Source organism: Phalacrocorax aristotelis, chromosome 7 (genome assembly GCF_949628215.1).
Source record: "Phalacrocorax aristotelis chromosome 7, bGulAri2.1, whole genome shotgun sequence".
Classification (NCBI taxonomy): domain Eukaryota; kingdom Metazoa; phylum Chordata; class Aves; order Suliformes; family Phalacrocoracidae; genus Phalacrocorax; species Phalacrocorax aristotelis.
The window spans coordinates 43394121-43419720 of NC_134282.1; the positions used below are offsets into that span (position 1 = coordinate 43394121).

The 25600-nt window shown below is 37.8% G+C and overlaps 1 protein-coding gene across 1 annotated transcript in view; it reads right to left on the reverse strand.

Moving 5' to 3' along the window:
• Positions 1-2046: 2046 nt before the first annotated feature.
• Positions 2047-25600, reverse strand: part of CEP152 (centrosomal protein 152) — a 29317-nt gene continuing 5763 nt past the window's right edge. Inside the window, exons 5-27 of the mRNA XM_075100410.1 lie at positions 25252-25596; positions 24604-24772; positions 23716-23856; positions 22584-22723; positions 22087-22287; positions 20512-20659; positions 19125-19216; positions 18139-18299; positions 17351-17558; positions 16382-16495; positions 16130-16260; positions 15814-15942; positions 15534-15669; positions 14625-14804; positions 13815-14087; positions 13232-13363; positions 12303-12953; positions 10497-10671; positions 5170-5251; positions 4981-5087; positions 3958-4114; positions 3581-3684; positions 2047-3339 (exon numbers count right to left, since the gene is read on the reverse strand). Coding sequence (XP_074956511.1) covers positions 2360-3339; positions 3581-3684; positions 3958-4114; positions 4981-5087; positions 5170-5251; positions 10497-10671; positions 12303-12953; positions 13232-13363; positions 13815-14087; positions 14625-14804; positions 15534-15669; positions 15814-15942; positions 16130-16260; positions 16382-16495; positions 17351-17558; positions 18139-18299; positions 19125-19216; positions 20512-20659; positions 22087-22287; positions 22584-22723; positions 23716-23856; positions 24604-24772; positions 25252-25596 — 4956 coding nt within the window. The 3' untranslated portion in view covers positions 2047-2359. The remainder of the gene's footprint in view (positions 3340-3580; positions 3685-3957; positions 4115-4980; positions 5088-5169; positions 5252-10496; positions 10672-12302; positions 12954-13231; positions 13364-13814; positions 14088-14624; positions 14805-15533; positions 15670-15813; positions 15943-16129; positions 16261-16381; positions 16496-17350; positions 17559-18138; positions 18300-19124; positions 19217-20511; positions 20660-22086; positions 22288-22583; positions 22724-23715; positions 23857-24603; positions 24773-25251; positions 25597-25600) is intronic.

The following is a 25600-nucleotide window of genomic DNA, read 5'->3' on the forward strand; positions in this document are numbered from 1 at the left end:
CTGGCTGGGATTGGAAAGATCCACCCCCACTGCCTTTTGCCCCATCTGCATAACATCTTCCTGCTCCATAAGAAAGGAAGGACACCCACAAGAGAACCTTTTCTCACATCAGGCAACAAAGCCTGCTGAGGAAAACTCCCCTAGTTTCCTCATGGCAGCTGGGATCTGCTGCATCCTTGGCTTTCTCCAGAGCAGTCACTAATGCAGAAGATCCCTTCTCATCAGTGTGGGACCCCAGCTTCTAAATTAAATATGTAAAAATCATCAACTGTTCAAAGCTTTAGCAGGACTAGGATCATTAAGTACTTCATTCTGCACTGAAACCACTGAGCTTTTAAACACAGGAAATTTTTTAAAAGCTAGAGAGAAATGACAGTAGGAGTTACATGTATAAACATTGAACAAGGCAACAGAAATAAAGTGTACTGTAAAAGGAGAATTTTCAATGCAGTTTGCACATTGGTACTGACATGGTATTTTGGGGAGCAACTACAGAGAAGCTCTTGAACCCACCTCAAAGGACCAAACATACTTCTCCATGTAATCCACATCCATGAGATGATGGGCCCTCAGCTGCTCTGGCTGAATGGTCAGGGATGTCCTACAGGGAAGCTGCATGTTTAATTTTGTAGATGCAGACTTCTTCATCTGGGGACGATTTCTGAACTAGCTGAAGGAATGAATTAATCTGATGTATTGGTTTAAACACTTGTACAAGTACCTCTCTTGAGGGAATAAATGTGCTTCTTTTTTACCTTGTGCAATTTGGGAAAATGTTTAAGCTAACCAAAAAAAGCCACTCATCACTGGAAAAAAAGCCTCCACATGGGGCTTAGAGGACAACTAGTAAAAACTTTCCCCTACAGACAAGGCCACAGCTATTTCCTCAGCTAAGAGCTTGGAATTTGGGCCTTGAACTTGACCGCTGCCCATGTTTGTTTAGGCACAAGCGGTCTCTCGTGGCCTCAGTTTGCTCCCACTGACGACGACAAACCCCACCTTCACTAAAAAGGAAGTGGAGTTGAATTTATGGGCAACATTAAAGGCCACCTAGAAATTCACAAGTTTCTCATTAGATCGCCTGAGAGAGTCTTAAGTCACAAACCAGTCCTGTGTACCAAGAGCTGTAATGCATTCTGCCTTGCCAACTGGCCTGAAACATAAACAGGCAGGACGTTTTCGTAAAGGAAGTTAAACACATTTTTCTTCAGAAGATTTCTGTTGAATCTTGTACTGTTTTCCTCTTAAAACTGAAGAGAGTCTTAGATTAGACTCTGCTGTTCAACTCTAAAAGACCAAATGAGCGTCTTTACAGCAATTAAATGTTGTTACATATGAAAGGCATATACATCATCTTTGAGAGAATATTCAGTCTTTTTTCTTTTTCTAATATCACAGAAAAATAGCAAGGAAAACATTTTTGTTTATGTCTTCCACATTACTGTTGATATGAATTGCAATTAGTAGTATGGCTATGGAGCAGGAAAAACTACGATTTAATCATACCCTGTGTAAGCAAGCCACAAAACACCTCTTTTCCTCACAGAATCACTAGAAATGAAATGCTATCTCAAGGAAAGCAAAAAGTCTAGGGGGGGGGGGGGAAAAAGCTACATTTCATAACTCTGTTCAAAATGTGAGCAGGCCTTTAAAATAAAAGCTTTCTAAGCATCAGGAGGAACATGACTACATCTTCAGTTTACATTAATAACCTATAATTTTTAAGAAACACCTGCAAAGCGTGGTTATTCTAATTTATACCTTTCTTCCGCCCATTACAAGCTATTTTTTGCTTCAAAGGGAAGATTACTTGAAATGTGATTTGTTATAATAATTTAATGGAAAAATGCAAGTACTTTTGTTTTTATTATAGGGGACACAGAGAGAGGCTTACAGGGGGTCCTTCAAAATGGAAAAATCAATTAGAATACTTCAGACAAATCCTAACACATCTCTCATTGAGCTCTGAAGGAATTTTCATAGTCATTTAAAAAGATTACTGCATGTACAGTAGCTTTTAGATAAACACTGCACTGCAAACTAAACAATACAAAAATAGATTATTTAATAAATTTGCATATAATACAATATAAACAATTATGAAAGTGTTATTACAAAGGTAAACAAAAGTTCACATTAATATTTCAAGTAACTTTATAGAATTTCTTCACATAACATACAAATTGTGTAACATTGATCATGAGATGGACACAGTAGAACAGGTTTTCCCCAATCCTCGCGCTTTTATTTAAATATCAAGTTATCTTTTTCCTTCAAACGAGGAATTGTTGGCATTGGTTCAAGTTAGAAAGTGAGCTATCAAAACCACTATCTTGCTGAAGAGACTGGGGATCCCACATCATTTTTTTCCCAAGCACTTGTTGCAGCATTTTCCTTCATTTGAATCTGGTGATACATTGAGTTGTGTGACAGTAGAGTTTGATTTGTCAGAGTTGAGGAATGAAGTATGCTCTGGGTTTTTTATCAGGTGGTCTCTACTGTAAACTTTAGTGCTGCTTTTTGTGCTGAGAATCTTGCCATTGCCATTAGAACTTTCTCTCCAAGATGTAACAGCATTTTCATCTGCAGGGGAGCATGAGCTGGTGTGAGGGAGCTCTTCACAGTATGCAGTCTGTGCTTGCACATTAGTACTGTTTTTTTGTTCAGGATACGAGAAAGGCATATCATTACCATCCAGATGCAGGCTTCCATTCACAGAACTCCATTCACTGCAACTTCCTTCATCACTTTCTGGAGATCCTTGAAAAACAAATTCCTGAGTTCTTTTAGATTTAGTTTTCCATTTTCCACATGACTGGATACATTTATCTTCTTTCAAGACTGTTCTTTCATTCTTGCTCTTAAACGCATGATGAGTTGGCACAGAGATGTTATGGCCGTTTGTAAAGCCGGGTGCATGCATATCTTCTGATGTTACTTGAAAAACAGGTAGAGTATTCTGATGCACTATATTACTAGCAGCACACAAGAGTCCTTTGTCTACATTTACGATGAGGCCATATTTTTCTCTTCTTCCATCTTCAATTGGATAAAACTCTGACAAAGCATCTCTTGAAGCACCACCCAGATTTTTAGAATGATTCCCGTTCTGAGCATTTGAAGTCACTTTTTCATGAAGCAGATGTTGATTTTCAGCCTCCATTGCATCAAACTGTCTCATGTCATGTGGTATGTGTTTCTGAACAACTTTAGCACTGGCTTTTTCAGTAATGCTTTTGCCACATGATTCGCTTTCCATACGGTTTGACCTAGCCTGAAGCACGCGATCTCTTTTTGAATACTCAGCTCCAGGTGGCAGATCAGAATTTAATAGCAGAGCTAGGAGAAGAGGAAAGGAAACTGATTAATTGAAGAAAATATTAATGCTGGAAGAAAAACTAGGGTTTTTTGTTTATTTGTTTTTAAATAAAGAATTTGAAGCATTGTGGAAATAAGCAGCTTATATTTATATTTCCATTATTAGCTTATAAATAAGCATACTTCACTTTCCATATGCATTTTCATCACTACATGCATTCAATCAGTACGATCAAGAGACCAACTATAGAACCCAACATACCTGAGCGGGTAGATTTGCTCTGGGGAATGTGTCGAAGAGGTGTTTCAAGTCCTTTAGCCATTGTAGCAAGCTTGCTGGCAGCATTCATTATTTTCTTTTCAGCTCTGCCAAGAATTGCAGAACATGGAAAAAAAAAATTAAAGTTTAAGGGTAATTCCTTTTCAACTCTGCATTTGACTTCAAGGTAATGTTAGCGAGAGTCAAAGAATACTGAAAGCTACTATGCCAGACTGCTCAGCAGTGACCCTATGCCAATCTGAGCAGGCTGGCAAGGCTTCAGGTCAGACACCGTTTGCTCCAAGGCAGACAAATACCAGACTACCGTCTACACACCTCTTTCAAAACCAACAGTAATTTCCAAACATACTTGAACTTACCCTTCATGTTTCCCATTATCAGTAAGAAGTTGTTGAAGGCAAGTCAAATAGTATTTGCGCATCTTCCGTGCTGTTTCTTGGCGCTCTCTTAAAACCTCCGCTTTAATCATTTCGCTAGCTCGCTCCTTACTTTCACGGATATAACAAAGCATATCACCTATAAACACACTTCGTTAGTACCAGTTTTCCCCCAGAGGGCAGAAAAAAAGCCAACGCCACAAACTGGGATTGTCTAGCAGACTTGGAGCAAGTCAGCAAGGGCCTGGATTTACCTGCCAACATTCCACCTAAATCCTTGTGCCAAATGTTGCCTACTGGATAAATGCCACTGGAGAGCAGAGCAGGCCAATATGAAGCACCAGACAGGAATTCAGTTGTCCAAATCTGTATCTTCAGCAGCAACATAAAACACTAGGCACAGGGATTTGGGAAGAATGTTGGCTGGTAAAATGCAGTAGTAATAATATGGTATGTTTTCTACTGGAAATTAAAGCAGAATCTTAATCACAGCTCTGTCACACTTTGCAGTACACACGTGTTCATTGCGGCATTTATACACACTGCTGGTAAAATGCAGGTCTAGGAAGTCTTTGATGGCAGCTGACTTTTGGGGACCTGCTGCTACACTTAACCCTCTCTCCTCAGCCAGAAGGTTGCTGATTAAGCCAGAAGGCAAGATACAGCACAAGAAAAAAGCAGATTCTCCCTCAGGACAAGTTGCAGAGTAGGTAGATTGTTTGCTGAAGAAACAAGATCAGTTCTCAAAACATACTTTATCACTTTAAAAGACATAACAGTGCAACAAAGGAAGGATGGCATAACAAGGCTCCACCCATTGCAACTTGTCTTGTTTAAGACTGTAGTGACAATTCCATTTCTCACGTTCACTCTAGTAAGAAGGAAAAATTTACTTCTCCTGTGATTTGGCTGTCAGATTCCTGTGCAAATTGGCTGAAGGAGAAGGAAATTACAATGTAAATTATTTTGCTCTCCTAACATTTTAGCTAAGTCTTTAGTACTTACACTTAATCTTGCGCACAGCTTTAATGTACTGAGCACGCATTTCCTCCAGCCCTTTCACAGCATCACAGGATGTACAAGGTTTTGAGACGCCTCCCTTCGACAGTGACCTGAAATGCACAAGTCACACTGCCCAAGAAAAGCAGCTTATATCTTTAAAAAAAATTGGCTTGTTTCAAATTTTTTTAATACCTTGGTGGTGTTCCCAGGTCTTTCAGTTTAGTCTTCATCTCAGAGTTTTCTGCAATTAGAGCTTCTAGAACCTTCTCATTTTCTATTAAAAAAAAAAAAAAAGTGATGAACCATAGTTGACTCCGTTTCTCTAAATTCAAGTTGAGTTCAACAGAAGTTATTACATAAACTGCTGTCTCTGGTAAAAAAGCTCAATGTCACAAAGCATCATCAGCAAGTGTACAGCTGTTGCAGTAACAAGCACATAGGAATCGACTACAATACTCTTCAATGAAGCCTGAATAGAAAAGTCACCTAATCGGATATTAAATAAACTTAAAGCCTTCATATGCCATTACTAACACTATGCTGGAGGCAAAACTTCAGAGATACTGGGTGTACATGTAGAGAAAGGATTGGGGGTAGGGGGTGGAGGGGTGTGTGTGAAATAACAAGAGTTGTTTTGACAAACACTGGAAAAGAATTATTAATTTATGGGTTCACAAGTGTGCCTTCTTTGGGGTGGAGACATAAAAGATAAAACTTGGTTGGTGGTAGGTTTTTTGTTTGGGGTTTTTTTTTTGGTTTGAGTCTTTTTTTTTTTTTAAATAGTCAAAAGCCAGTATTACAGAGAAAGGCTGGACTTCCACGCTGAACTCTGCTCAATGCTACTAAGAAGCATACAAATATTGTAATGAGCCATCACAGAGAACGAGAAGACAGTGAAGCTGAAAAAGCCGAAAGCATAGGACTTCAGGCAGATACTGAAGATTGTTGATCATGGCATACAGATAGTCCACCTGTGAGTCATCTCCTGAAAGTTAAAGAACCTTAAAAGTGTTTATTAGTTATGTAATCTAATCTAAGCAAATTATTATTTTAAAAAAGGGTACAGGTATTTACCATAACTTGAAGAACTGATGGATAAACTTGGATAGACCCATAAAAATCAACAGTTGGTTACTAGCTTTCCTGTTTTAGGAAAGAAAACCAACATGAATTGAACACCTACACTTGATGCTGGAGGTACCACCACCACACCCAGCCACAGAAGCTCTCACGTGAACCATGGCCTAAGGAAAACAAAGACTGTCACCACAAAACAGAGGGCATGTCTTGTTAAAGACAAATCTTCCTTCTGGAAGAATCAAGACTTTCACAGGTAGAATATGAGGATCTGAGTTCAGGGAAAGACACAGACAAATTTGGCTTTCTTCCTTCTCTAGGATGATGCACAGAAAAGCAAAAAGCAAGCAGCCATCTTGGAATACAGAGAGAAGTAATTCATGGCCTTCAGAGATCCTCATTTGTGGTCTAAATCTCATTTTGAACAGTTAAGAGTTGTATGTATGATGACCTGGGTAACAGCAGTAGCCTCTGTTTTCATTAACAGACGTCTTTACTATCCTTCAATCGTTCCTCCAGTCCCCAAGGAAGTTTACATGCTATATGGTTGATGACAAAAGACCACAGAAATAGTATTATGCAAATCCGTGCAACTTACCCACCTGGCCTTGCTCACACATCTGCAAGCTGGCAAAAACCCTTTCCTTACAAACATACAGCATTTTACTCATCCTCACTGAGCACAACATTTATGAGAGCAGGCAATTGAGACTTTTCACAAACAAAAAAAAAAAAAGGGGGGGGGGGGGGCCGCGGGGAAACGCACCCCACACAACACATACAAGCCACAGCCTTCAGCAAGTAAGTCACTTCGTACAACCTACTACCTCGCATCTCCTCTCTCCAAACTGACCATTTGCCAAACCTGCTTACAGTCGCCACAGTGACCTTTCATTGAAGTATGCTCAAACAATTCTACAGAGTTACTGACCCTCAGGATGCAGTTTGAGACCTCTCCTGAATCAGGGCCTTCAGCAAGTCCAATTCCTGCCATGCTCTAAGGAGAGCCTAAAAAAAAAAAATGCCCTGAACACTATTGTGTACAGCTTCAACTGATTAAAACACTGCAGGGAAAATGATCCTTTTATTCAATCACCAACATATTTTCCTTAGAGAAAACATAATTCTCTTTGTTCTGCTCCTTAAAACAAAGGCCTCTACTGACTTCAGTAGAGCTCAGTAAGGGGACAGAGTTCCTCAGATACCAACTGAATTAGAACTGTGCTCCAGAGGGTACTTTATGCTCAAGTAGGAAAGAAAAAGTTCTTGAGCACTGGAACAAAGTAAAGCAGGCATTCCTCCTACAAATCCTCTCAGAAATAAATGTAGACAAAAGAAATTCTTGTTGCTATCAGAGACAGATGAATCAATATGACTTCCTCCAAGTGAAAAGTCTACATGCAAGGCCCATAGAGGAAGACCCAACTGCAGGAGCAGTTACACGTATGGCAAAGGGGTTTGATACAGCAAAGACTTTTCATCCTCATTAGCCCAGATTTTACTATGGCCAGAGACTTCTAGCAAGTTAAATAAAATAATAAAGGATGGAGTCTATTATACTGAAAGGACAACAGATGTACATGATGGAACAGCAATCCCAAGAAATGCAGGTATCGATATCAAGTCAGGTAATATTGCATTTGACTAAACTGATGGGCAAGCCTCAGAGAGGTTTTACCACCTCTCTGGTGGTAAAACCAGGCACTATCAATCTGGCCACAGAAGGCAATACAGATATTGAAAATGCCAAAAATAAGGTGTTGGACAGCAAAGAGAAGGCAATCACAACAAAACAATGCTACCCCACAGCCAGTGGGGTGTGTATTAAACAAGAGTACTGGATGACACCACTACTGAATCAGAAGCAGTCTCCTACAATGGGAGAATCTCAAGCAAGTTACTTTACGCCATCATTTTCTATCAGAAGTAGCTTCAGAAAAAAACTTTTTTTCCATTCTACAGGCAGAAGCCACCTTCTTAGTGACTCCTCCAAAACCAGAGTGGATATTTCATATCCATCATTGGTAGAGATAGTCATAACATACGAAAAAGATTTAAGAACTAGAGGCATTTTCTCAGTCATCTGTCCTGTCTTTCTCATTTCAAAATGACACAAAGAGAAAAGAGACTACATAAAGCCTACTTAAAACCTACTTTAAGGTGAAAGACAGACAGACAGACAGACAGGCAGGCAGAAAGAAAGAGAACAGAACTATAGCTTCAAGCTACTAACTGCAGGAAAGTACAAGAAAACTATGGTCAGTAGCTTAGTACTACTGGTGACAAGAGGAACCACGTAACATTTGGGGCCACTCTGCTCTTTTTACTCCCACTATGGGGGTTTGAGTATATGCACAGTAGTGGTACAGCCCCAAAGGGGACAGCTAAAGACCTCCCTGGTTCATATACATATACTTACAAAAGTATGTCTGTGCACATGTGCATTACCTGTGTAACCCTCATGGGCAATGGGATCCACATGTACACATATTTAAAGAACACCTGCCATGTGTTCAATTTTCCTCTATTCCTTTCCTGATACACACAAAAAATTACTACAGCGATAAGTATGTTTAAAGCCAAGATGGTGGGGGGCTTCTTGGAGGGAGGGAGAGGAGGTCAGTTTGTGGGTCTTTCTGTTGGGGAGGGTGGGGGTGTGTGTGTTTTGTTTTTTAAAGTATGCACACACCCCCATTCTATCCAAAATGACAACTTGATGCAACAGATGAAACACTCATCCAGCCAGCAAGGCAATGCCATTCAAAATTTTCTTCAGGTGACTAAAAATCCTAAACTTGGATTTGCTTCATGCTCCCTCACAGCAAGCTGAAGATGTTTGCAGGCTACCTCCAGCTTGTTTTTCAAGTCCTGGCACACAGACTCTCTTTTTTTCAAGGTCCTGGCAGCAGCATTCATAGCAAAAATCTTCCTAAGACCCAAGGTTCCTTTTTGTACATTTCTGACCTGCAACAGTCTTTGCTTTAAGTTATACATCAACAATGGGACCAAAATAAGAATCAAGCCCAACCTCACTGTTTCCAGTGCTCTACTTAGGCTTCCTCATGCTAGGAAAGCATATAACAAATTAGTCAAAAATAATCACAAGAGGCTGGAACCCTGTTATAGAAGGTGCAGCAGCATCTGTCAAGTCTTCGAGTCCTCACAGCTTCAGTGTGCTCCCATCAATAATGATGTGAGTCTTCAGTCAGCAATGAGACTTGTGGGTTGATTTAAAAAAACAACCTAAGCCAAAACCACCCAAACACCAAAACAACAAAAAACAACAACAGCCAAGCAGGGTCTTTTGAAGTCAGCTGAGGGAGACTCTCCCAGCTGGGAAGCCTCACATGCAGCTGAGTCTAGTTACATTAAGAAATTCACAAAGACTGGGCTACTTCCAGGAGAGCAATGGCTGCTCTCTATAGTCAGGACAGGGAGCTCTAGAGGCAGAAGAGCTGCACTGCTTGTATTGTTTTGTGTTAATAGATGGTTTGTTATTTTGGTGTTGAAGGAATTCAAGCCACCCTATAGGCATAAAGCCAAAGACTCTCTTGGGTTTTCTTGCTTTATGTTTTTTGGTTGCATAAGAACTCAAACTAAACAGAAAGCCTCAGAAACATTTCTGTGCCTCCCATGAAGTTTCTCCCCAACCACGCTGTCTCTAGCTTTGCCATAGTACGTGTGGCAGCTTTGAGAAGAGCTACAATGCTAAAGTATGTACTGGTGGCAGGGGGGGAAGGAAGGAAAGGGGAAAAAAATAAAAGAAAAAAAGAAGAAGAGAGAAGCATCACCCTGGGGATTTCCATTTTTTCCACTACAGTCTTGATCAAAAGAATCGGAAAAAAACCTACCATTCCAGGTGAAGTATAATTCTTGACACAACATCTTTTACATGAATGCAAAATTCCCTGTCTTGTCTAATGTCGAGAGCAAGTAGTATAATTCAATCTCCAAAGCTCTGGTATAGCATTACCCATTTACAAGACATAATTTAGACCACACCTTGCTCAATACGATCAACACTAGCTTGCTTATGAGCTGTTATAGACCAGAGGTATTAGTGTTCATGTCCACTACCCCCAAACAGTATTTACACCTGCAGCAGATATGGCAGCTATTTCTTTACTCCTGAAAAACAGCTTTAAAAAGCAGAAAGCTACTAGCATTTAATAAGATCAAACCTCAAAGCCTAGCATTAAATCAGTAAGCTGGAGACCAGTACCATTTGTTGCGTGGTTTGTGACTTTAACATGGCACAAGTTTATGCAACATTAAACCACCTTACAGTCAGAAGAACTGCATCTTCCTCTATCACCCAAATAGTCACTAATTAACTAGCTTTGTATTAGAGTCATCAGTAAGTCATTGACTATTAAAGACTGCTACTAACAAGCTTAATTTGATGAAACACAATTTGCCAAATTAAAAAATAAACCCAATACCTTTGTCTGTTCCAGTTTCTGGCAAGGGTGGCTGTCGTCTTAGCCTCCTTTGTGGTTCTGCTTGGTGTCCAACATTGTACACAGGAGGTCTTGCCATGTCCCCAGTTCCTTCTTCACCACATTGCAGCCAAGAGTACGCTTCTTTATTTACATTACTCACTAGCTCTTCATATTTCTGCAATTGAAAAACACTTCCTGAAAATCTAACACATATAAAAAAAGTGTTCCACTCTATCTTAAAGTAGATAAACTAGTATGTCATGCATAAAAACAAGCAATCCTAGCCACCAAGTAGCTTTAGTAATTGTATCACTAGTGCTTTAACCTACAATAGAACTGTAGATTGCAGCTCAAGTCAGGAGGAAAATGTGTATATAGAAGTTTTACTTAGCATAATTCACTGCAACAGCAGTATGTGGTATCCTGAGTTTTATTTTCAAAGTATCAGTAGCCCTTAACATTGCAAAACTTTACAGTGTCTTTGAATAGTTGAAGCTAACTTGTTTTTTAAAAGGCATATCCAGCAGAAAAAGGGGTTGGACCCATTTAGAGCTTCTGCACAAATATGAGTGGTAGAGGGACAGGAATGTTGTCTAGAAAAATGTAACTCCTTTGTTTATTGTTATTGTGGTTGCATAAGAGGAGACGTTACTAAGAAATTACAAAGACTTTGCTAGGTAAGGGGGTTCAAGCCAACCAATGTTTTGAAGTTGAAAGGCATATTAAAAACAGTTACCAGAGTAACAATTTACAGAGACATTCATATCTATTACAGAAGATGCATCAGGAATATGAAAAAAATTTCCAATTGTCTTTAGCATTTTGAAAGTAACCCATAACAAGAAATCTTTGAAGGACCACTTTCTGAACAGAAACCTATTACCACTAAAAAACTGAGAAATATTGTCATAAGAAATTAATTCATACTCATTTCCCCCATTCCACCTTTTCTTGAAAAACAAGACAGTTTCTTTCTCTGTACTATTCCTGGATAATTCCCCAGCTGCTAAATGCTGGGTGGCAATGGTGTTTCTGGTGGGATGTTCCCCATAACCAATACAAGCATATTAATACAAACGTACGTATTGCAAAAAGAGGAATCTGCCAAAACAGCAGGAACCGCAGCTTTTGGACAGAATTTTACTTAGCCCCAATCTCCTTTAGAAGAGGGTGGGATGTCTTTCCTCATTTGGACAGGCACATTGAAAAGGATTTCCTAGAGCCACAATAAAGTTAAGCAAGACTATTATTCCCAACATAGACCAGTTTGTCAGTTATTCAGTTCTACTACAGAAAATTTGCAAAAAGGATTTCCTATTTTCATCTTTATTGGGGGGGGGGGGGGGGGGGGGGGAAGAAGTCACATGATCCATGATCACTATCCAATCACCATTACAAACTGCTACATTTCTCAAAAAAGCAGCTATGCAAAAATCTAAGATGGGCCTTCATGACAGAACCCACTGAAGAGGTCACAAGGGACCTTCAACAGGCTTCCAAACTTTAAATGGAGGATTCATCTCCTTTATTTATAAATCTTGGCATTAAAGAATTAAAGAACATGCCTAACCTGGCTTTCTCTTCTTTAAAGATTGAAGGTGTCAAAGCTACATCCTTTGTTTCCACTTGCTAATGGTAGATTTAGCTGTCTTTTACAGTTTTAAAGGACTGTTAGTTATTATCAATGAACTCAAATGTTGGATTCTCAGGATTACATGGATATTTCATACTGGGAGAAAACAGGTATGAGTGACTTCCCAAATACCTCTTCTGGTTGGCAGTTATAATGTAGAGAAATATTATTACCTCTTTCCATTCTCGCTCTTTCTTTTCCAGAATTGTGTAAACTGTGGTTTTGTAGGCCTTCTGTAAGCAAGCCTTCAGTTTGTCTTTGCTATGACAGTTTAACTGAACATGGGCATCAAAACATTTATCCTTCTGAGAATGCATACTATGTGTGCACTTGACTAGTTCTTCATGTATTTCACTCAACAAGTACTCAAGATCAACCAGAGTCTTCTCCTCATACCAATTAATTTTGTCCTGCAGTCTCTTTGTTTCCTGAGCCTCCCATTCTCGCCGCTTTTGGTCTAGTAACATCTTTATTTCTGCCTCTTTCTGAATGGAGAGATCATTCTTCTGCTTTGCAAGATCCTCCTTTGCTGTTGCAAGTACCTCTTTAATTCTGTTTCTATGATCATCTAAGAATGATCGGTAGTCTCTCTCATTTTGCTCTTGTATCTGCAGGATTTCTTCTTGCTTTTCTTTGTTCCACTGAGCACGAGCTTTTGCCAGTTCTGCTTTGATAGCTGCAGGGATTTCTTCTTTCTTTAGCTCCAACTCCTTCTTGAGAGAAATTACTTTTTCTTCAAGTTCTTTCATTCTTGGTCCAGATTTCTCCGTATTCTCATATTCTTTTTTCCATTTGTCTTCAGCAGCTGAGAGAACTAGGGATAACTGGTGAATATATAACATGGTCATTATAAATATATACATACTCTTATATATACACAAAATATAACCCTGGGTCATCATCTATCTATTGGAGACTATTTTCAAATTATTTAATAAAAAATAATCCTATATAGGCAAAAAAATGGATCAGAACCAGAGTACACTAGAAGCACCTTTCCTTAATGATTCTGCACCTATGTCAGCATTCATTCCTCAGTAATACATGGAATTTGGAAGGCTGAACTGTTTATCAATACACATATGGAAGTATTTGGGGCTACCTGCTTTGCTGCAGTCTCTTTGTGTTCCTTTTCCCACTTTTCTTGTTCTATCTTTAGATTTACTTTGTATTCTTTGAGGTCTGTTAATTCTTGCAGCCACCTGGCACGAGCTTGGGTTAAAGCTGCATTTACCTATAAGCAGATAAAAAAGCTACTTCAGTCACCACCACCGAATACATTTTTATTACTTTCACGTAACAATGTAAGAACAGACTTCAGTTTGGATTGCCTACGTTTACATAAATTAAAAGAATCAGACCAGCTGCATCTGATGCATTTCTTGATGCAAAAATGATGAATATTAAATTTATTTTTCCTAACAAAATGGTATAAGCTCTAAGTCAGTTTTGCTCAGTTCTGTTCAAAACACCTGCAAAACTTGTCCAACTGTATGAAAAATTAACAGCTAGAAAAAACAAGCTACACACTACAGCTTCTTCAGAACTTTTTTTAAAAATATATTTCTAATATAGCAAATGTCAACTACTAAGCAGCAAGTTAGTGGAAGAGAACTTTTTTTTTTAAAGGTGGCATAGTTGCACATGACAACAGGCTCCAGGCAGACAAAACAATTATTTGTTACCTGGCTGGCAAGATTTTTACGGTATTTATTTTCCAGTTCTATTGCTAATTCTTTTAAGGCCTCTTCAGAGGCTGTATTTTCTTTCAGAGCCTTCTGGATCCGCAGCCTCTGGTCTTCAACAATCCCTTCTAACTCTTTAGTTGAATCTTCATCCACAACTGTTACTTGGTCAGTTTGGCTGCTGCAGTCATTACATTCAGCTACAGTTCTTCTAACTTCTTCCAGCCTACTTTGCCATTCTCTTTCTGTTTTTGCAAAGACTTGTTCTGTATTCTAAGGAAAAAAAATATTTTTAATAAAATCTCCCCACTGTCCAAATAACTAGAATTTCAGTGGTATTTAACAAACAAAACTTTGTTTACACCAAATAACTTCCCTTAACAGGAGAAGAGCAAAACCATGCCTAGAGACCAGAGAGTTCAGTAAAGAACGAGTGGGCTTTAATTCTTCATCACAGCTCTCTTCTATGGTATAGGATACACAAAGGACTTTCGTATGATAATGATAAATGAATGAAACACCCAGGGATCAGGGTGGAAAACTCCAGCATATTAGCAGCTATGACATTCAGAACATTGTGCATGTTATCTTATAAGTTCTAGGGTTTGGGGTATCTTTTCCCCAAAAAATCTTAAGCATGTAAAATACCTACTGACTTCTTCAGAGGCTCCTGAAATGACAGGTCCTTAAGTCACTTCAAATGGCAGAGTAACAATGCATAGGTCTATCTACATCATAGAAGTTCTCCTTCTGAAAAAAACCAAACTAACAACAACAAAAAAAATGGAACCCCCGGTCTAAGTTCCACACCTCTTTTTCTTCCTTCTCCCAGTGAACTTTGGCTAATGCAACTTCCTCTTCAACCTGCTGTTCTTTTTCTTTCAGCCACTGCCTCTTTGCTGCTGCTATGGAATTGCTGTGTTTCTCTTCAAGCTCAGTCCTCAGAAGGTTAAGAGCATCTTCTTTTTCTTCTAGTAGCTGCTTCTTGAGCTAGGAAAAAAAAATTAATATTAAAGTATTCTCCAAGGCATAGCGAACTGCTCTTGTACAAAGTGATGAGAATGCATGACAGACATGATTAACTCTCTAGAGCCTGTGCACTGGTCTTACTGATAACACCTGGACAAGAGATTCAGCTCTCAAAAGGAGGTGTTTTAAGGCATGAGATCGGAGGTTATTATAGGCTCTAAAATAAGGGGGTTTTATCAGTCATCTTTATTCCCAGCATACTTTGAGCTGCACCTCTTTACTGTACTTGCTCAGCAAGGCAGTTGACCTACTTTAGTCATTTTGCACTATCTTCAGAAAAGCAAAGTTTTTAATCAATGTTGCAGTCTGAATTCATTATTACTTAAAGATACCACAGTATTTTCAGATCAGTTTTATATAGGGAGAATAAAACTTGTATTGTCAGTCAGGTTTTTAGAAAATGTCTCATGAGTATAAAACCACACACTGCTGACTGAACAGTCCTCAAGAGTAAATATTACAGAAGTTGACTGTGAAAATGAATAGCTTCTGGAAAGGGTTACTTCTACAATATTTTAAATCCCAGGACACATCAGCAGGTTAATCTAACAACCTATAGGTCACATGTATTAATTGTCTGATACAACTGCATCTCTTCCAAGTATCTTCCCCAAAGTTAAATACACTTATGGATATTATATCTTAAAAACAGTCTGAAATTATATGGTTTATAGCTATTTCCATTAGCACCTTCTCTTCCTTCAGCTGCTGCTCTTGCTCAAATTTCTGCCTTAAAGTAGCTTCCAAGGTGTCCTTCTCCCCACAGACTCCAATGTAACATTCCTTCACTGCAGTCATCTCTCTGTTCAGCTCTTCTAAGTTAGCCCTTCACAGGACAGATTATTTATTATCAGTTAGTCTTTACACTCACAGGACAGCAAATTTGTTTTTAAAAAAGTCTGTCTAGCACTGAAGGCCAGACAGGAAATGTGAAAGTTGCAGTAAAGGTGGAAAAAATGGTAGGACTTACTGTAACTGCGAGATTGCCTCTTCATAAGTTTGAGTAAGCTGATGTTTTTCTGCAGCGTACCTCTCCATCAGGTCTTTCTCAAAATGTGCTTTTGTATCCTCATGATGTTGCTGATAAGTTCTTTCACACCTATTATTTTCAAGAAACGAAAAAAGCTACCTAGGCTTTTTCCCCCCTTTTAAATAAGGTTCAACTTTTCCTTACATAAGAAACTAGCTTTCTAATGCTGACCTCCCCTTGTATAGACAGCTAGTACAAGATTATACATGCAGGCTAGAAGTTCACAAATGCAACTAAAGAGAGTTAACAGACTTGCCTGTTAATAGCTTCTTGTTTATCCTCATCAAAATCCTGAACCATCTTTCTCATCTGACAACAGAGATCTTGATTTAAGCTTTTCAGTTTTTCCTCATTTTCTTTCAGCTCTTCAATAGTCAAAGTATGGTTCTGGATAAACAAGGGTCAAGTAATAGGTGGGTTGTAAGGAACCTTTTCTAATTGCAGGTTTTAGCATGGTGGTGGTAGGTTGTTGTGGGTTTTTTGTAGGTATAAGCAGCATCTGTCTCACCTCAACTTCTTGCAGCAAAGTTTCATTAGCCTTTCTGAGTCTCAGAACTTCTTCCTTAAGGTTATCAGAAACCAAAGGACTGACCACCAAAGTATCATTCAGATTTGTGACAGGCTAAAAATAAACAGAAGATGAGACCTTTCAAGAAATATATGATTTAGAAGTTGATGCTTTAAAAAAAAAAGTTAAAGCTGTCAAATAAAGACTTTACTTAGGGAAAAAAAAAAAACCACCAAAGGACTTTATTGCAGTTCAAGATACAATAGTATCACTGTTACTCTAGACAAATTCTTGAAACTCATAGCATCATGAAGTTTTAAAGCAGCACACACTCGATATTGTGTTTGCAAACTGAATGACTACTATCATCCAACAGAGAGCACACTTCTCAAGCATATTATATTCCTATCCCACATCCAGGTCACAATATATAGATTACAGAAGCAGATGTTAGAAGTCCGATCAATTTATTTGAGGGAGTTTATAGAGGGAAGTTAATAATGGGGTGAAGAGAGACACAATATTAAAGAGATTCTTTGTTGATCAAATTGCATAGTGAAGGGCCTCTGAAGGCAATTTGTTTAATGTTCCATTTTTATAACCTAATGATACTATTAGCTTTCTTGGAGAAATTACAAGGTCTTTTTGGCTAAAGAAAATCTACTTTCTCCAAGGAAATTTAGTTCTGAAAAAAGCAGAGTGGCCATTAAGTACTATCAAGCAGGAAAGCCATCATATCAGAACTCACTTAAGGCATATGCTGCCCAAAGTTCTGCTATTCAGTTTGTTTCTTTTTCACCAAAGACACAAAACAAGGTCTCATTCAAATGACAATACTTTCCTTAAGAACAAAGAATACCCAGCTGTTAGTAAATTTGTTGGTCCATTTTAATACGAAGTTTAAATGTTGGTTTGGTTCACTAAAATCCAGTGCATCTTTACATTTAAAAAAAGTGTAAAAGAACAAACCTCTGACTCTTTTGATGCTTTTTCTGCTTTCAACAACTGCTTGTATTCCTCTAATGTCTTCTGGCAATCTTTAAGATCGTTTTGTAATTGAGTAATCTGGTTTCTCTTCATTTTATTACTGCTCAACAAACGCTCCAGCTCTGCTTTTAATTCTACAATGATTTCATCTTTAGAAAGCTCTTTATCCATGTCTCTGCTCTGTATTGCACTATGAGGGAAGACATAACCAGTACAGTATTTGTAAGACAAAAACCATTTATGTGAAAGCTAATGGTAGCAAAGAGAAGAGCAACTAATGCTACCAGAAATACAGATATCTAAGAAGTAATACTAAGAAGAATGAGAGCATTAATATAAAAGCCTTATGCTTTTTCATCAAGTTGCAATTAACGTACAGAGAACTTGTTCATTCAGCTGTTCCCCATAAGATTCATTCTCACATGATGTGAGGTATTTTGAGACAACTCAATCAGTTCTTTTGAGAGACAGCTTTACCATTAAGAAACTATGTGGAATCTTTGAGCAAAGATGTACCCCTGCATATAATCTATACAATCCAAGGAACAGCAAAGACAACTGTATACAATCTGAAGATTTATTAAGCAGTGATTAGGCATCCACTTTATGGTATTAGTCCAGTTTCCTGTTTCCAAGATTACCTGGCAATACAAGAAGTATTTCAAATATCTACTGAAAAATGTGTGTTGATCCAGCAAGACCATCTTTTACACATCACTTGTATAATTTGAGGATTTTAGATTTTTCTTTCAACAAGAATCACTCAATACCTGCAGAACCTTGGTTTCTTCCCAGTGATTTTAATTCCCAAATCAACATAGGAATCACCCAGGTTCGTATGCAGCTCTCCACCTGTGTCATTCAAAAATACTCCGAGCTTGGCAGCAGATTCATACAAAGCTATTTCTTCCTTCAGTTCCATTAATTCTTCCTTAAAGAGACAGACCAAAAAAAAATTACACTGAGCAGAGAAACTCCAAGCAAACACGTCAGGCCCATGATAACTCTTCCAAAGAAAACAAATACACAGAGCTATTCTTTCTAAGTATAGTTGTATTTAGCTGTATTTACTTGAATCATCTAGCATTAATTTTATTTATTTACACTATCATTTTTGATAACTCTAGCAAAACTTATGTTGAAAATACAAAGTAGGTAATATTTTTCTGTTGCTCAGTATATTCTGTTGTTCTTATTACAGTTCATATACGAAGTTAAGTATTATTTCTTTTGCTCTTATGTCTTCTTTCCTGCTGCCTGTGCATAGTAAAATGAATAACAACAGAAAAGTACATAGCTGGAAAAACAGCCTACTACTCTAGTATTTATTAGGATTCAATAATTTCCAATATGATAGTAAAATAGATTAACCTGAAAGACAGACCTCCACTCATAGTTTAGAGGGCTGTAGCATTCCCTTTTGCTGGCAAAAGCTAAATTTTAGAACATAATATCTTCAACTGTCCCCATAGCCTAATTAAGTTATGAGATTCCCAGCACTTAGGACTTCAATTCTTCTTTTTCCATAAGCAGGTTAGATTGATGTATGATATCAGATTATGCCAATAGATACGCCCCACTGTGTTTTAATTAAAAAAAAAAAGCAACACAACACTGGGAGATAAAGTAGTGGGGAGTCCTTTACTGTAAGGATATATGCCTGTTTCCCCATCAAATAAAAGTTTCAGCTACCAACCTCTTAGATATAATGCCCCCTAAAATCAAAACAGTAAAATATTTCATAAAATTAATTAACCTGCAAAGCTTTGTTCATGTTATTGCTTATCACATGCGCAGACTGAGCTTGTTGCAACTGAAACCGTAACTGATTTGTCTCCTGCATCGAGCCTATTGCAGGAAAGAAAAGGGAGAGAAACAGCAAGTCATAAATATGCAAGAAAGACTGAAAGCTGAACAAAGATCACAGTTAAAAATAGCGATGTTGATTCTGGTAATAGGCATTACTCTCTATTTCCTTCAGCTCACTAATAGAAAATACAGATAATGAAAGCAAGAATATTTCTTCCTGAATATTGAGCAGGCAAAGGTTACTACAGGTCTCCAATTTAAACTGCAGTTTGTTTTAAAGTTTGGGAACTACAGTGGTTCCGCCCCCCCTCCCCGGATTTTGAATAGTAGCTTTAAAATAAATACCATGAGGAGCAAGACGTGCCAAATATTTGCTTTCCTTGTAGCTCACCAGAAGCAAAAAATGACATTATACAATTGTACCAGAAGTTTAAAAACAGGCCACTTTCTTCTCCTCCCCAGGTGAAAAGTTTAGCTTTATCAGTTTGCCCATTTATTACTGCTTTAAGGCATTTGATGAATAGAGCACAGAAAAATCATGGCATTTCTTCAACTGGCTGTTGCACTCTTTAAATATCCTATCACATTTATAATTACTTATTTGCTACGTAATACCAATCCAGTAAGGCTTTTCTCCTTCTCAGTCGTGACATTTAGGCTATCTCTAGAGAGATCCTTCTTCCAGACTAACACAGTTCTTAAGCAGAAGATGCTCTTAAATTAGAATCCAGGAAAACAGACATTTCATTTAGTTAAGATGTTTGGATTCTATGAAAAGGCATACGTTACTATTAAAAGACTTCAATGTGTAAAGGTAGGCACAAGTCAAATATGCAAAGAGCTGAATATTTCACATGCTATTCCTACCGATAGAAGTTTCCAAGAATCAGCCTCCAGCAATAAAACAAATTATTTTCTTGTTAAGATTTGAATTTAGAATGGCAGTTCAAGTCAAATGCCTAAGACAAAAATAAGTAGCTTGCTCCCAAAGGTTGTTACTTAGTCCAAAATTAAGTTTATACATATGCAACACAAAATACAGATAAAAATAGATTAATTACTGTTGTTTGGCATTTTTATAGGGTTCTTTGGTTTGGTTTTTTCGGCGGGGGGTGTGTGTGTGTGATTTTTATTTTATTTTTATTGCCTTTTACACTTCAGTTTAGACTTAACTTTATATATGTCTGACTAATGCACTGCGTATGAAATGAAGTAGTACACATTTAGCTTGATGTTAATTCCATTTCAGTAAGAACACAGAAGTGCAATTTCATACTTAAAAAAAACTGGAGCCATTTCTGCAAGGAGAGTTAAGATATGAGTAGAAGGCCGACCTGTTTGCAGTAAATTTGCACATTGCTTTTGGCTTTCTTCTAGGCTTCTTGTCAGTCGATTTATTATTTCAGTTTTTTCGCATTTGGTTTCCTCCAGCATTTTTTCAAGTTGCTTAACATGCTCTCCTAGATTTTTGCAAAGCTCTTTCTAGGGAGAGAGATTATTTTTACTTATGTTACAAACATCTACCCATCTATGACAGTTTCAGATATAGAAGAATCAATACATACAAGACACAGGAGAAAAAGAATCAATTAGGTACATAAAGGGACTGAAGCCAGCTAAATCAATCGCAGATCAAATGCTATCCTTGGCTGACAAGTCATCTCTTACAGCATCAAAGTTAAGTTTTCACTAGGAGACAGTTAGTATGCTCGTATGTAAACACACATAGATGTGAACAATTTCAAATTTCCTAGAGCAGTTAGTTTTCAGCACATCAGATTATCCCCTGTAATTAGTCACAAAGAGTAAGTCTACTGCAGAAAAATCAAGCCTTCACATTATTTATATTAAGCCTGAGCTTAATTTTAACTGAGCTTAAGCCAAGCTAGCACATTCCAATGCTCTGTAAAAGAGGAACTGTATTTTTTTCACATGGTATACAAAGTAGACCTTCTTATGGCATTGCTCACAGTTACCTACACAGACCCGGGAGGCACAGTACCTCATCTTTACACCTTTTGACTTCTCTATTTTCTCTCAAAAAGAGGAGATCTCTCTCTAAATAACCCAAACATACCACCATAAAAACCATTTTTTGCAGCAGAGACAAAGCTGTGTAAGCTTTGCTGTGGTACTGGTAAACAGAAATTTAGCAGTGCATTCTTGATTACAAGCAAGTGCTAGTTACGTTTTCAAACATATAACCCTTTTTTTTAATGCATATTTATGTTGAGACAAGAATTACAGACCTAGAACTAAAGAAATTTAATTCTAGTTCTTTTATGTGAAAGAAGAGGACAATTTATTAACACCTGCCTAGACTATATTGCTTAAATATTTCTAATAGTGTAATCGACTTATTACATGTCAGGTAGAATATTTTTAATAAGCTCCATAACCATATGACATAATCCACACCAAACTCCATTCTAAAGCCAGCCTTTCCCGCCCCCACCTACTTTTAAATCTGTACTTCTAAAATAAAGTGACTGTTGAGCGGTTTGAAGTCCTTGATCATTTTGAGACTAAAGCTTGGCAATAGCCTGTTTAATAAAGTTTTTCTTGCAGCAAAAATATCACATCATTTCTTAATTAGTTCTTTTCTTTCCCAGATTTATTTGCTGTTACTCTTTCAAAAAGAGATTTTACACAGAATGAAAGCTCTGGAGAGAAACTAAGATAACGAATTCTTGCCCCCTCTGCGTCTGCTGTGTGCAAACACACAACTTAGAGCTCACAGCTGCCTGGAGATATTTATAAAAACATACCAGGTGGGCTTCATAATATTGAGACTTGTGTAGAATTTCCTTTCCATTAGAAATTATAAGTCAAGAAGTGCAGTTTAGGAAACACAGAGAGCTCTACAGCTTCTCCAGTACAGTCCTCAGCATCCTACGAAAATTTCTTACCTGCTCTCGGAGTGCAGATTTTGTAGTATCAAGTTTCTGCTCTAATGATAATACTTGATTTTCATACTTCTGCTTGAGTGCTGAAATAATGGCCTCATGTTGGTCTCTGGCTCGCTGAAGGGCATCTGATCGCTGAAGTTCTAACAGCTGCTTCTGCATGCTTTCCATGGCAACCTCTGCCACTTTGGATTGCTTCAATATCTGTAGGAACAGTATTGGAGTAGCTCCAAGTTACATATATTTTACTTTTGCTCAAATATTCTGTATTGTCAGTTGGATTTTTTTTTTTGTGCAAGGGTTCTTAAAAGTCCTCAGATAATGCCTGGATTTCAATACAAACTGTTTTCCACCAATGCATCCTATTCATCATATATTCAGCTTCTGCAATGATCATGAGCAGTGTTTCAAGAGACTAGCATTTATGTTTAATGCAAATGCACCACAAATATAACTGTAGAGAACTTCCACAATGAACAGTTTAAGAATATTTATAGTACCTGCTCCTCATTGGTAGTAAGAGTCTGAATTTGAGTTTCAAGGGCCTTTATTTGACCTTCAAGATGCACTTCCCGTTCCTTTCCGCTCTGATAGAGTTTTTGAGACTCACGAAGGCTAACAGCCAAACCATCCTTTTCATCTTAAGAGAGAGACATCATAATTGTGTGAGAAACATGGCCAGCCACCCAAAAACTTCATGGAACATGACTGTTCCATACCCTGCTCTACAGAACCATTCACTATGAGACCTCTGAATCACACTGCAGGCAACAAGCAGAAGACAGAGCAAAAACATTCAGTCAGTCTCCATCCAGTAACCACTTTCTCCCTCTGATAGCTGGAAGCACTCTAATACGTTGTACCTTCAGAACCCCTAGTGGAAATAAGCCCCGTTCTGTCAGCACTAGGAACTAGCATCATCCCTTTCACCATTTAAAGGGGGAAACAAAATAATTCCCCTGGAGGAACAGCCAAGACACAGCAAAACAGTTGACAGCTGAAGTTTTCTCTCTCCTTTGCTTCTTTTGCATTCTAAAAATTATATTCTTAATTTTTTTAAGCTCAAAACTCTTTGTCTATCCCTATAAGAAAAGGGACACCAAGACAACCACCAGTTTCCAGTACAGCTTTGATAATTGTGGAAGAACTTGTCTCTACATACAGTCCAGGAAATAGCTTGTTAAACCAGATAGCACAAGTAGAAGGCTTTTTTTTCCCCCCGTAGATATAGACTTCTCCTATTGGAGTTTGGAGGTTTTTTGTTTGGTTTTTGTTCTGTGGGGCTTTTTTTTTTGCAGGGCGGGTGTCTTTTTTTTAAAACACTTAGCACACTACTTTGGCAAATTTCTCACTTTTCTGTGCATTTTCAATGCCTGGCACATGGGAACTCTGGAATAGAATGGCGGTCTTGAGAATGCAGTAAAAGGTAAGCAGTCAGGCACTAAGCCAGAGAATTTTCTTTAAAACAACGCTGGGGGAGAAGTTAGGTCTACATAATCCCAAATCAAGTTTATAAATATGTTCAATACCTGCCAAGACACTATCTGAATCAAAGTTTCAGAATAAAAAAAGTTGCAAGATACTAATAAAATAAAATACTAGGAATTACAGATGCGTACAAAAATGTTTTACCTTTGACTATTGAAAGCTGATGATTCAAATACCTAATCTGCTGTGCACTCTTTTCTAGCTTTTCATTAAGCTCTTCCAGCTGTCTCTCTCTTGCTTTATTTAGAACTTGAAGTTGAAGAATCTGCATATTTTCTGAAGAATCTGCCAAATTTCAAATAGCATACAGACAAGTCAGCACAGTCAACTAACCAAGAAAGTCATGGTCATAAGTAATTCCTGCCCCAAGATACTTCTTTCATTCAGTGCCAAATTCACTGTTGGTTCACAAAAATCACATCATTTTTCCCTCCATGTTTGATTCCCATCACCCAAGTTGCTCTGGTAGCAATGGCTGGAGACTTGTAGGACCTACCAATGCAATTCAAACCTAACAGCAAGCCCTGATAAAGGTTTACATGCTGTGGATTCAGAGTCTTGTGGCAACTATAAATTTTCAAGATGTCTAAAAAGCAAAGTAGTTCTGTCATGTGAAATGTACCTAACAGAAAATCAAGTAAAGTATGTTTCCTAGGGTACAGCAAGTCATTATTTTCCAATATTATAAACAAAACAAAGCACCAGCAAGACTTGAGATCAAGCCGTCGGAAATAATTTCATTCACAGTCGCACCAGTCAAAACTACATTTTTAATAGCCTGAAATTCAAATACCCTAATCAAAAAAAGCTGATTCCTAGATAAGGTGGAAAATACCCCCACAAAAATAAAATTAGGGCTCTCCCAATATAAGCTTAGAGCAAAATAAAAGATCATATACGTCAACGTACTTCTAGGTGTCCTCTTACTAAAAAAAAAAATAATAATCTACTGAAATCAACTGGTTTTCTGTTGCTGATTTCCAGTGGACTTTTCACACAAGCTTATTTCAAGTCTAAACAGCGAGCACTTACTTTCATCACTGCCCATAAATTCATGTTGCAAATCTTCAAATACTTCATTTCTTCTGGTTCCTTCTTGTATTACTGGCATTTTTTGATGAATGCCTTTTTGGTATGGTTTATAAGTCACTTTGTAAGATTCTGGAGATTGGCCACTGACAACATCAGATGCAACAAATTGCTGTTGTGACAATACATAAGAGGAAATAAATTAAACCTACAATTGTAGTCTTGCTCAATGAAAATATTTTTCATTTTACAGGTTAACATTAAAAAGAGCTGTAGCAGCTGTTCATTTTCAGGCTCCAATCCAGCACACTATTTATGTGCAATAGAAATTTTCACGAAAGCTTCACTTTAGTGTCAACTTCAATAACATAAGCACACACTTAAGTGAATCACATTCACTCTACCTCATGGAATTCTACCTAGCCAACAAGAATGCAATAAAAAAATCAAAACATGCACATACGAAAATCCAATTATTTAAGACTTCATTGTTTTAACATGGAAAATAGAATACAGAAGCCTCCCATCACTGTTTAAACTGATAATAAGAGACTGAAAGCATTTAGAAATTCTACTATCAATAGTTAAAGACATGAAAATTTGTGAAAATTTCCCAAAAGAGACAGAAAAATGCATCAGCTTCTGAAATACCTTAAGATGTTCCTTTGGAGCATCTGGAAAAGTTATTATTTTATTTTGCTGATTGTTAAATTCTGGTTTATGTCCATTTGTATATGGCCTGAAGTTTTCAGGAAGATGATACACATTGTTCTGTTGGCAGCAACTTGCAGCATTAAACCCATCTCTACCAAGATACACATCATCAGGATCCTCTTGACCATTTTGGCCACAGTAATTTTCTTTAACGTCATATAAATGTTTCGTCTCTTCATTGTTATGTAGGCCATTCCAATTCTTTCCATGTTTTTCAACATGATCGTTTTGCTGGTCACACAAGAATTGTTCGGGGTACAGATTTTGTCCTTGCTCATAACCCTAT